The sequence below is a fragment of the Notolabrus celidotus genome, chromosome 12 (genome assembly GCF_009762535.1).
Source record: "Notolabrus celidotus isolate fNotCel1 chromosome 12, fNotCel1.pri, whole genome shotgun sequence".
Classification (NCBI taxonomy): Eukaryota; Metazoa; Chordata; class Actinopteri; order Labriformes; family Labridae; genus Notolabrus; species Notolabrus celidotus.
Genome location: NC_048283.1, coordinates 14674372 through 14687588, shown reverse-complemented (window position 1 = coordinate 14687588; position 13217 = coordinate 14674372). Strand labels below are relative to the sequence as shown.

General features: G+C 39.3%; 1 protein-coding gene across 1 annotated transcript; it reads left to right on the top strand.

Annotated features, from left to right (window-relative positions):
* Positions 1-2673: 2673 nt before the first annotated feature.
* On the top strand, positions 2674-8139 carry ube2s (ubiquitin-conjugating enzyme E2S). The gene is made up of 4 exons (XM_034697872.1): positions 2674-2886; positions 5278-5425; positions 6281-6471; positions 6568-8139. The coding sequence occupies exons 1-4, from the start codon at positions 2884-2886 to the stop codon at positions 6934-6936; spliced, it is 711 nt and encodes a 236-aa protein (XP_034553763.1). The 5' UTR covers positions 2674-2883; the 3' UTR covers positions 6937-8139.
* The last annotated feature ends 5078 nt before the right edge of the window (positions 8140-13217 follow it).

Sequence of the window (13217 nt, the reverse complement as noted above, 5' to 3'; positions counted from 1 at the left end):
TACAGTATGGAAAATACTAGACATTGTCTCTTCGCCTAGCTGGATCTGGCCAGAGAATTGTCACCTGCTGCATTTTTATAGTGCTTAAACCTGATTGGTGAGCAATCGTGTTTGCGCACCTGATGGCTGTGTTAAACCAAATGGCTCATAGGTGTGGTATTGTGACAGTCAGTGCTTTGGAATTGCAAGGAAGTGACATCATGATATACGTACTTATGTGTCTAATGAGTGTGTTTAATGTTTGCAAAAAGTGAGGCTCACATTGTGCTTATAGTGGGAGGATGTTTTGCTCCTTGAGTGTAAGGTTTTGATAATTGTGTAATACTTTTGATTTTAGTGTTTATTCAGTTGAAAAAACTGTAATAATAACTTGAAATTGAAATATTTATTGTTATATTGAGCAAACTTTTGCACTGCCTTCAATCATATCTTGGGTTATTTTTCCTTTCTACAAGTGTAGCCTAACTATCTTCTCAAACTTGTAGTTCTTTGTCACTGGGTAGGGAAATATTGCAATCAACTTCACTTCGTCTTGAGATTGGCGAACTACAAATCCCATGCAACGACAGCAGGCTTATAGCTATATGATTCCTGCTACTGGTGCTGCAGTAATCTAACTGTAACTAAATGACAATGTAAAGTATTGAGTTTCTGAGACTTCCTCACCATGATATGTGTATACATAAGCAATGGTGTGCTGGAAATGTAATTGAATCCTCAGTCTCAATGAGCTTATGAATCCTTGAATTGAGTATGAATACCAGTGCTCCTTTTGAATGGCATCCATTTACACTCAAAGGGTTTATTATAAAACAAAAATATTGAGTGAGTTAACTAAGTACATTTAGGTTGGGATCTGGACTCATTCTAGAAATATTGCAATCCAATGTATGTTTGTAGTACAGCAGCATCTAAAAGTTACTGTGTAGATTTATATAATAAAATAAATACAACTGAAACTCTACTGTACTGGATTCACCTGCACATTCACCACCTTATATTTCTTCAACCTCAACAGAGAATCTTAATTTTATGAGTGCTCTGTGTAATAAAAGCAATAAGAGTGGTAACCTTTTCTCACCTTGTCAAGTATCTTGTATGCAAGTTACATTGGGCAAGAGATGAAACAGAAAACAATTCAAAGGGATGCAAACTGACTTAAATATGGCATTGTCCCTAATAGGAAGTATCATAGGCAGCTTTGGTAGATCATGTAGGCATGTTTGTACTTGGTTTGGTATGTGTTACCTTTGAAATATGGCATTACTAGGTTATCCTTAACTGTTTCTATAGTCGAATATTGATAATTCACTCTTTGTAATGACTTCTTCACCTGCTGTGTCTCATGGAGTTATACCGCAGGTCTTTTCTTCCTGCAGAGATCAGACTTTATAATCAGTAATAATAACCTCACCAAAACGGACTCAAGTGCAATATTTCCCCCATCTATTTATTAACGAGCAATAATTACTCATCCCTCTCTTCTTACATGTGCAATACGTTTTTCTACTCATCTTCTCAGTTCTGTTCTGTACAAGTTTTATACCTATGCTACAATTCTGTGCACATTTTTTACCACGTCACTGGTTTTGTAAATATTTGTAAATTTACTGATTTAGTTGTGTATATTCACAGTATGATATTCTTATTTTTACTTCTTTAATTTTGATTGCTAATAACTTTTTAATAATTGCTATTGTAACAGATACACGAAATTATATAGTAAAACTTACCCCTTTGTATTTTCATATGTTGTCTTTTGATATGGATTCAGTGTAATATGGAGTAATTTCGCCAAAATCCTTTGTTATTAATGTTTTCTTCCCTTCTGTGTTTTAGCCTGTGCCGGTATCTGTTACAGGAGCGGCTGTGAAACTGTTATTTCTTCTGTTATAAACAGAATAAACGGCGTATTGATGCCAAAAGAGGATAACTCAGGCTGGTTCATCACACAACACCGAAAGCATGCACACACCGGTTACACTATACTTGCTCTTGTTTGCTTTATACTGTTTTGCACTGTTTACTTTGCTGCTGTAACACTTAAATTTCCTCGTTGTGGGACAAATAAAGGATTATCTTATCTTATCTCTTAAAAGAAGCTAAACAAAAGCCAAATCAGACTAAATTTATAATGCACAAGGATAAACTTAGTTTCTGTTCATGAAATGTTTTACCTTTCCAAATAATAAGTATGTACTTTGGTATGTGTTACCTTTGATCAAAGATGAACGAGAAGTCAAATTGGCTCAAGGCTTTTGGCAACACACCCACAGTCTTATTTGAAATATGGCATTACTGGGTTATCCTTAACATTTTCTGTAGTTGAATAATGATAATTCACTCTTTGTAATGCAAAAGGAGCTAAACAAAAGCCAAATTAAACTAAATGTATAATGCAAAAGGATGAACTTATTTTCTGTTCATGAAATCTTTTATCTTTCCGAGTAATACGTATGTACTTTAAGTAAACCTTTCACTTTATTTCGCCTTGTAAAATGTATTTGATTTATGATTTACCGTTTCAGATGGCTCATGGGGGATGTGAGTTTTTCAAACGGACCAATGGGAACAAAGAATCAGAAATGTTTTCCACTCCGCGCTGCTGATTGGCTCTCCGCTGACAATGTCGCTCAAACACTGCGCCGCGATTGGCTCCTCATCTGTGACGTGTCGCGCCACTAAGATGCCCATTGGTGATGCCAGTAGGTTAAACAGAGGATCGTATTTTTGTTCCTGTGTCAACGAAAAGAAGAAAAGAAGAGTCGCCAGTGAGACCCGGATAAGTTTTCATTAGAGATAGTTTTCCAAAAAGAACGGAAAAATCTTCTCATATCTGACACCATCCAAACACCCTCCTCCTTAGCAGAACTCCATTTGAAGATGGTAAGTCTCAGCCGAGCATATTGCTAATGGCTAAAAGCAGCATCTGCTAGCTTGATTCAATATGTAGCCGCAGCGAGCCGTCGAGCTTTAAATTCGGTTATAGCTACTTGCTGTACTCGCTGACAGTAATTTAGAAGCGTCATCTTCATCTGTACAAAGCCGTGACTACATTTTACCAACATACTGCTTCATCACACCCTTTTAGAATGAGCAGCTTTATTATTTACGTTCTCAGACCTAGGCTAAGCTAGTGGTGCTAACGCTACGAGAGGTGAACGTAACATCAGTGTTGAAGTTAAAGATGGTTTCTGTTAAAGCATCAAAATTAAATGGGGGTCGTTCTGGGGAATTATACTTTCTCATTAAACAGGGAGAGTTAAAACTTTTTTTGGTTTCAGTTTGTAAACTTTTGATGCTAAAGACGTTTGTAGCTAACACAGCTTCAATTCATTTTAGGTAAACTGATTTTAAGAAGACTTCCCGTGTAAATATCACACTTAAACATCACCTTCCTTGAATAAAGTACAAAAAGAAGATGTCAGTCGGTGTAGATTATAGATCCAACTTATACCAGTTGAATCTGTAGTGATGGTTGATCCTTTTAAATTTTAAATGTGCTGCTAAGACATCACTAAAGTTGCATCGGTGTTTTTTGTGTCTCAATCCTACAATGGTACATTTTAATCAATCAATCAAGCTTTATTTAAAGCACATTTCATACACTTCAAATGCAACCCAAAAGCGATTGAAAAAAGGAAGAAGCAGAAATAAAACAATGGCAAGACATATTAGGGGAAAATATTATTTATAATTAAAATTGAAAATGTGATAGATAAAAGTCCTTGATGGCTATTCTAAAGATTGAAGTTGTCAATCACCATGAATACAGTCCAGTTGATTGACTCCTATTGATACTTGAGTTTTTAACCCCATCTATTTTTGAGTGAACATGATTGTATACTTTTTTTTCCTTCTCCTTCAATTTTCTATCTCTTTATCTATACACCCAACAATATGTATGCTCCACCCCTTGCTTCCAAGTCTGGCCCTGTTGTAGGTTATCACATGTTTATTTGTTTGTTTTTCTCTTTTAGTTTGTGTAACAGTGTGTGTTAGACTTTGTCCAGTCAGAGTTCTGTTGCTGTATTATAATTTTGTGTAACCCCCCCCCCTAAAAAAAACCCAGACATGAAATAAAATAGAGACTAATGCACACCAACAATAAAATATGTGTAATTAAAATAAGTTATAGCATCAAAATTAAGGATACAAATAGTTAAAATAAATAGATTTTAAAAGGGTAGGGATAAGAGTTGAAAATAAAACTAAGGCTAAAAATATCAATACAACTGAGTAGATAAATAAAATAAATACATAAATGAATTAATAAATAAAAATAGAGTAAGATAACAGATAAAATTAATGAAATCATAAATCAACATTTAGATCAATATTACAGTAAAAGGTAAGTAATACAACTGTTAAACCCTACATAAAAGTCTCAACATCTCTATCAGATCCTCCGGCAGGCTGTTCCATAGTTTAGGAGAGTAGTGGCTGAAAGCAGCGCCACCAAATGTTTTTGTTCTGCTCTGAGGAACAGCTAAAAGAGAGGAGCTGGATGATCTGAGAGACCTTCCTGGTTTGTACACTAAAAGCAGCTCTGATATGTAGGCCATGCAGCGCTTTAAAAACTAGTAAAATAATTTACAAATCAATATGAAAAGCAACAGGCAGCCAATGTTAAGATTTTAAAATAGGCGTAATGATAGGTAAAGTAAAAAATACATGGTGATAAAGAGATGCATTTTTTAAGGACAAGGGCTTATTAAAGTTTCTAATTTAGTTACTAGTATCAGCCCAACCAGTACAATAACTTACCAGTGCAGTATATATAGTATAGTATATATATATAGTATATATTAGTAACTGTCATTCTTTAACAGTGTTAACTTAGTAGATCAACAGCCTATCCTTCCTGTATTAGACCAATATATCTATTTTTGAAACTATTTCCCATTATTGTACTAGTAAATTCAATACCACTACCTACCAATAGATTATACTCACAAACTTGTTGTTGCATTTATGTGTAGTCATTGCCATAAGGGAGGTGCAGACCCAATTACCTATAAGTTAGAATAAAACAATAATACATGTAAGAATCCCAGCACTGCTAGACTTATTTGTACTTAATTTATAAAACACAAGTAGAAAAGTAAATGTTTTAGTTTACCATCATGCTCAGCTGTCTCTCCTACAGTCAGTCACAAATTCCCCTCAGTGAAGCCCCTACATTCAGATTTTCACTCATTCCGTTTGTGTTTTTACTAATGCAAAACCCAAGTTGGCTAAACTAAATAATGACACTTACAGTTGTGTTCTCACCAGAACTCCAATGTGGAGAATTTGCCTCCTCATGTTCTACGCCTGGTCTACAAAGAGGTTTCAGCTTTAGCGGCAGACCCCCCTGAAGGAATCAAGATTTATCCCAGTGATGAAGACATAACTGAACTGCACACAGCCATTGAAGGACCCGGTAAGGACAACAACTCTGAGTCATATCATATTTATATTGAGCATAACAAGAAACTACAAAGATTACATACAGTAAGCAAAGTGTAAAGCTACCTTACTGCTCTGGTTGAATAAAAGTATGTTTTTTTCATTCTTTTAATTACACTTTTGGAAAATATGTGTGTGTGTGTCATGTAAGCTTACAGTATGTCAACAAGCCAATCACAACATGTTCAGTAAATGATCTTAAAAACTGTTTGGCACTGAAGAGAGTTCTTACTGTTATGAACAACCTTCTATCATCACCCAAGGCTAATAACACCTTTTACCTGTTTACCTTACAATGACTCAGTTTGAGCGGCTGTCCCCACCACTATGTTTAGATCATTCAAACCACAACAAGAGGATCTGCCACCATTTTAAACGTCATTCATACATTCATTATTATTGCAAACAAGTCCTTACCAGTCCTTTGTGCTGTAAAAGCCACTTCAACCACACAGCTTATGCTATCTCGCTTCAATAAGATCATTGGTGAAGACCTTGTTATTAATAAGTAGGCCTTGAAGAACCAGACACTTGTCCACTTTTCTTAACTCCTCCACACAAGATCCTCTGTGCATCACTTTAATTCACTTGCTCCAGGTGCTAGTATTTGTATACAATCTACTGGACACATTGCTCTCCCCTGTTATTACATTTAAGGGGAAGTTGCAGAATATAACTTCACATGTAAAATTAAAGTAACTGGAAAGAAAGATCTGAGTTTCTTTTTGTAAACTCAGTCGGCTCTCTGTGACCCTCTTTCTTGTTCTGGAGTGATTTTGGCTCGGTCAGGACGTACTGTTCATGTGATGAATTCTTTATGCTTTGACAGAGGGAACTCCGTTTGCTGGCGGCGTTTTCCGAATGCGTCTGGTCCTTGGGAAGGACTTCCCTGCAGTTCCACCTAAGGGGTATTTCCTGACCAAGATTTTTCACCCCAATGTGGGCCACAAGGGAGAGATCTGTGTCAACGTGTTGAAGAGGGACTGGAAGGCAGAACTCGGACTCCGACATGTCTTACTTGTAAGGGGAATCATCAGTTTTAGTTTTTTTTTTGGATGTGTTGTCCCCATTACCATACCTTTTTTAATATTTCCATCTCCTGTATTTTCCCCTCAGACAATCAAGTGTCTTCTCATACATCCAAATCCTGAGTCGGCTCTGAACGAAGAGGCCGGGCGTTTGCTGTTAGAGGACTATGCAGAATATGAGTCCCGAGCTCGTCTGCTCACAGAGATCCATGCCATGGGCGGGCCCGGCGGGACCTCTGGAGCACCTCAGGACCCTAATGACGGCCCACAGCCGAAAAAGCATGCAGGCGACCCCACAAAGAGAGCAGGACCCAGCGCAGCAGCTGTGCCTGCGGCTCTGGGTAACGGAGCTAACGGAGCCAGCACCACCAGCAGTAATAGTAACAGTAGTAGTAACACTAATAATGTAGCAGGGAAAAAGAAAGCAGATAAAAAGCGTGCATTGAGGCGACTTTAATACCTCATTGAAATTCTCAGTGTGTGTGTGTAAGTGTGTGAATGAGAGATTGTGTAAATATAAATATTGAAGTGTGCCGATAATGTTATCGTTCCCTTTTTCTGACTATTTCTACCACCTACCCTGACTGTCCACTTTGTACTCATATCTGAATTTTGTCCTGTTGGCATTAGAGGTGTGTCAGTTATTTCCAAGATACAATGAAATATATTTGTTAGATTTTAACAGAAAAACCACAACTCTCTCTCACAGCTGAATCATGCCATTAGCTGCATTTTTCTCTCGGGTCTATGTAAATGAACAGCACAGGAATCTGATTTTACTGTTCAAAAGCATTGCCTCTTATATCTGCCTGTTAATGTGACCTGACTTTTATCTTCTAAGACTTGGTATCACCTCTTTTAAAAGTCATTCTTGGTAAATACTGCTGTGATGGTACTGTGTACTGCTCAGCCAGGCTTGCTTGTAAGTCTAAACCAGGATGGTACTTGAAGGAAATAATGATAGTTGTTTAATGTAAGAAGGCAGCAGTTTCACTTCTGGGAGAGATATATTGTTACACATAACAATTCCCTCCTTTTTAAAATGTAGTTTTTTCAGATTGTAATCCAGGTGAGACATAGGTATGAAACAGTGGATTATAACAGGTCTGCTACGTTCTTTATGGAGTCACAACCCCTCTTTAAGTTTGATTTTTATTTTTCTAAAATAGATTCACTGTCCAGTATTTTCAAATGTTGTTTATAATCGACATGTTCATATTCAGCTGTCTTGTGGTTTTGTGTGAAGACCTAGATCAGTGGCTTTAAGGGAACAGGGTAGGTTGCCAGACCACTTTATAAAAAGCTATTATTTGTAGAAAGCATAACATGTATCCCTGATTCCCTACAAAGCAGTTTAGTGCTCTCACATACCCAACTCTCGACAAGCCATGTGGGTATCTTAAGAGCCATCAGCAAGAAAACCTCCACGTTTGATAGAATTTGTCTCCCCACTTGTCGCACTGGCCGGTTTCTTGGGCAGGTTTTCTCCCTTTTGTAAATGCATGCTGGGCTTACATTTCCCAAGGAAACACACTGAAGCTTTGTGTTAATTTGGATGGAAAATGTGCCTCTGGAACTCCTGTCACTGTGCAGACTGTTGGCTGGATATTTTGTGTCCATTTTAAATTATTTAAATTAATAAAACTTTGAAATACCAGAAGTGAAATGAAAAATGACTCATATTTGCTCTTTTTTTGAGTGGCATTTCATATGCATAATTGTTAATCTGGGTATAAAGTTAAGTGTTGTGCAATAATAGATGTGTGTGTGTGCATCAGTATAGCCGCAGAGAAAGAAGCTTTTACTGTTTAGTTACGTATAATATCCCTTCATTTTGTTTATAGTGCTCTCCTGTTCTGCAGTGATGGAATAACCATTATGAGGGGGAATCAGTAATTGCATCCACCCCAGCAAACCAGTGAGTGAAAGTGCACCCGGTAGAGCGTCATTGGATCGTCTAATGAAGGGCTCCACTAGCCTTTGCTGCAGACATGCAGCAGCCCACCCACCTGTGTAGAAATAGCAGCCTGCCATGCAGGTAATAATCAGGCCTTTCTTGGACACCTGGGGCTCCACAAAACCCTTTACACCTTCCCCAAACCACATTTGAAAGTGCTTACCTCCTTCCCAACCTACCCTGAACCTCCTTTATCTTTGCTGTCATCCTAAAGTCATTTTTGAAAATACATCTCTGGTCTGTTGCAGTCTGGGGAAGGTGTTCAGGGGAAGACATGCTTGTTTTCCTGTGTCAAAGACAAGATAATGGTGTTTATTTTGGTTATGTGGGCTTTATGTGTAATTTCAATTCATGCATTGCAATCCTAGTTAACGGTCTTCCTAAAAAACCCAAATCTGGTTTCATTCATGCGCTGCTGATCTGAAGCTCGTGAGGAGGCTGTTACTGTATGGAGACAAACAGGAGCCAACTCCATCTCTCACAAACCTCACACTGTGTCTCCTTCACTCTACTTAATGTATTTCTTTTGCAGATCTTGAATCTGTCCCTGCTGCTCAACTTAGACTTGGACAAATCTTTGAATTGGCAGTGCAGGTCCGGGTCTAATTGACAGTTTCGTTCACGCTCCACTGTTAAAGCTTTTGCGCCAATCCTCTCCCCTTCCCCGTTTTCATTGCTTTCATAATTGCCACCAACATAATGACACAGTTGCTGTGGCAACCATGTCTCTCTTTTTCTCTCTCCTTCACACACATACAAAGGGAAAAAAAACCACATACACACACATTTTGCATCCTGAAGGTTTTTTCTCTTCTGAATTTGCTGTCTGCTTTTATTCCGTACATTATCTTCCACATGTTTTTATAGATGTTTGTTTCATCCCTGCCTGATACTTTGTGTAAGAACAGTGCAGACAGATCCCTGACCGATATCTTTTTTCGCCGGAGTCAGTGAATTGGAAGCCTCCAGGGTCATTCAATTAAAGAGGGGAGTGAATTGGAGGGGAAAAAACATGAACGCCACCAGTTGAATGGGCTTAATGACCAGCAGCATCATCAACAGCAGCGCGAGCGGAGAGTCTCATCAGCACCAGACTGAGCGACCAATCACAGCGCTCCCCCACCGGCGGACCTCCGTCAGGCCAGTCGCAGTTAGGCGGTGTAACCTATATCTCGCTTGGAAATTATGAAGGCAGCCAGCTTCTGTCAGTTCTAGGAGGAAAGTTCAATTAGGGAGATTTTTTTCTATCTTTTGGTGACGCTTTACGCATTTTGATTTTCTGCTTTTTTCCAGGATAGTCCCTCTGTAACTTCTGCTCTACAAGAATTTTCCTTTGTAGTGAATTCTTTAATTGTCACATGTTTCAGAATATAACAGAACATCTTGTTATGGACACTGACTTCCTCGGTCTGCTGCTCGCGTATTTGTTCTTTTCTCTCTGTCGCAATAATGGATTAACAGAAGCCAGATGGAGACAAATCAAGAAGAGCGATTGAGATCTTCAGTTTATTGAAGAAGAAGAAGAAGAAGAAGAAGAAGAAAAAAAAAAACATTCAAAAACAAGTGGCAGATCCGGCAACAGTTCACGCTGTCCTGATCATCCTGTGTTACAGTAACAGGCTACCATCTGAGAGAGATCCAGTGCGCAAGCTCTCCCAGCGCTCCTCGCCAGCATCAAACCCCAGAGCAACGCACAGGTAAGACACGACATTATGCACCTTTGATTAATGCAACATCAGGCACGTAATTACAGGAAAAAACCGTTTCATACCTTCAATTTGTGTTTGTGTCTGTGTGGAAATTGAGTTTGGCATGTCTTTGGACGCATCAGCTGTGCCGGAGGCTCTTAAACAAAACATTTGGATGAAAGCTGCGCCACAGAAAAACATCTTCACAGGGGCTGTGTGCGCCGCTGACATGTTTTTCACCACTTAATCGACAACTGGGAGCACATTAGGACATAAAGAACATATTGGTATTAACACATTCACAAACCAACACATCCAGCCGGACTACACACACACACACACACACACACACACACACACACACACACACACACACACACATACATACACACACGCACACACACACACACCGGCACGGATACACCCACGCACTTTTAGCCTACTGATACATGCAAGTCATGTCCATAACCTGCATGCTCGTTCATTGCAACTTATTAACCTAATGAATGAAAAAGTCTGAAGAGTCTTAGTGATAATGATGCTGCGAAGTCATTGCGCAGCATTTATTCCACTGATACAGCAAAGCAAACGCTGCTTTCTTTTTATCCTACATATCTTTGTATCGACACGACTTTTATTAAGGATGTCTCTTAATTGATTTCCACCACAGTGCGTGTTTTGCAGCAGCATTTCGGAAGAAAAAAAGAAGCCATTTTGTTTTATTTCCAACAAACACCTGTTGAAATTGTTGCACGCTCAGACCGTCTGCACAGCTGTTCGGCTTCCTGCAAGAAAAAGAAAAAAAGTGAGGGTGCCGCTTGCTTCATTTGCTTTGATACGATTGCTCGAGTCTGTGGAAACGGTTTGTTCTCCCTCCAGTGGCCACGTAACTCAGGGACGCATCTTCACAGCTCTGAATGTGTGCCCTTCACCCTTTGGTTCCCAGCTTCACGCTCTCTCCCTCTCTCTCTCCCCCTCTCTCTCTCTCTCTCTCTCTCTCTCTCTCTCTCTCTCTCTCTCTCTCTCTCCCCCCTCTCTCTGCTGCATTGCCTCAACAGCACAGTATAGAGATCTCTACAAGAAAACATGCGCTTCTTTTGTATGTTGAGTCACTTTGCCTGAAAGATTTACCATCAGATTTAAAGCTACTGGCCTGCAGGATGACCGAAACTCCAGATTTTTAATTTACTTGTAAGCTTAAAATTTAAAATCTTGTTTGTTGTTAAATCGACATGTAAGTGCACATATATCATGAAGTGGTTTGCATAATTGTCCAGAAAATCTTCAACAGAATGAGTGCCGAAATTTGGCAAAAGGAAGTTGGAAGAAAGCGCACGGCATCACTGTCATCTTTTTTTCCAACCAAGAGATGTTCAGCAGATGTGACTTTGAAATCTGGTTGGTCTAATGGGTGTAGATTTGATTCTGCCTCCCTTCTCTTTCACTGCCTCTTTCACTCACACACAGACAGAGCTGCAGTGCTATTCTGAGAGAGTTAGCTGCCTCAACCCACGCACAGTATCTGAGAAAGGCAGAAAGAGGGAGAAAAGAGGAGAAGGAGGGAGCAAGGAGAGGACTAAAGGAGGTTTAAAGAGTGCATACTATAGTCTCTCACATGCAAAATTTTACACACATGCAAAGATTTTTTTGGGGCTCAGCGTGTCCTCCTTTAACTAATCAACCAGCAGCTGATTAATAGTCTTGATTAGCACTCTTCTTGTGTGTGGCATTGACTGTATTTGCAGCTCTCTTTGGTGGTGCTGTTTGTGTGATGTTGTATTGGTAAGTGCTGGGAGAAATGTACTTGATTCTGTGCCACCCACACACGCCGCCCTCCCACTCACGGTCGTCTCTGCACATCTATACCTCTGGCTCTTCCCCGCTCGCCACAATCTCTTTTTGCTCATTTAAATCCCTACCCTGCATTTATCCCTCTGCTTGCTCCCTTTCTCGTGTTCCTCCTGCAACCAAACAGGCACACTAACACACAATCTGCCTCACAGTAATACACATCTGATCACATAATGCAATTAATAAAAATGTCTGCACATGTGTACCTTAAATGTGCACACACAAATGTTGCAGAACTAGCTTCTAATCATGTTTTTCATGTGTGTTGCAGTGGTCTTTCCAGGTTTGGTTATCGACGAGCAAACTCTGGAGACGATTGTGGAAATCAAGCAGAACATTTAGATTCAACGGAGGAGAAATTCTTCCTTCTTTCGAACATTACTCAGTGCTTTGTCTCTCTCGTTTTTTCCTCTGCTGAACCCTCCTCAGAAGGTCAGAGGAGCATGTAACTGAAACAAGCGGAGCCCTCAGTGATTTCAGCGTTCTTTCTCCCCCCCGATCTGTGCCTACATTCTCTGCCACAGATAGGGACGTTTTTGATAATTACATGTAATTATAATTTCTGTGGGAGACAGATCTGCTTCTGTCTATTATTGCCAACACCTCCAACACAATAACTTCACACATTTACATATTTCTCAACAAAAGTGATATTCTTTGAACCTCTGAGACTAATCCGGAATAATTTTACTTAGAGAGACATGTCACAGGGAGAAGCCATTCAGTTCACGTCTAATTAGAGCTACAGTTGAATGACAGGGACAACTTTTTGTGCCTAAAAGCTGAATACAGAGCATTTAAAATCCATCACATTTGCCTCTTATTTTGCAATAGACTGGTTTATGCTTACTCCCGATTTTCCGCTGTTTCTGTCTCCTCGCACTACAGCCGAGCCTCCCTCATTAACACCCCCTTCCCAATTGCAGTAACAGTCTGTGCCAGCCGAGTCCTGATGCACAATAATCCAACAGAACAACATAGAGATAAAGTATGTGGTGTTTCTATAGATGTAATGAGTGCTTACAACAAGTTGACATGAAGCTACAGAGAAATATGGCATTATTAACACACAGTTTCCATTAGAGATACTGTCTCTTTATTTAATTTGATTGTTTACAATGCCAACAAGCACCAAATATTTAAAAAGAGTTCAAGATTTCATACAGTTTTCCAGGAAGGATTTGCTTACAGTTTAAATAAGTGCCAATTCTGACTGTAAAAAGTGCCAGACTAAAAGAGTCG

Excerpts from the sequence above, each read along its gene's own strand:
- ube2s (XM_034697872.1), top strand. Across the intron at positions 5,426-6,280 it reads CACAGCCATTGAAGGACCCG|AGGGAACTCCGTTTGCTGGC; the intron begins GTAAGGACAACA and ends ATGCTTTGACAG. Across the intron at positions 6,472-6,567 it reads GACTCCGACATGTCTTACTT|ACAATCAAGTGTCTTCTCAT; the intron begins GTAAGGGGAATC and ends TTTTCCCCTCAG.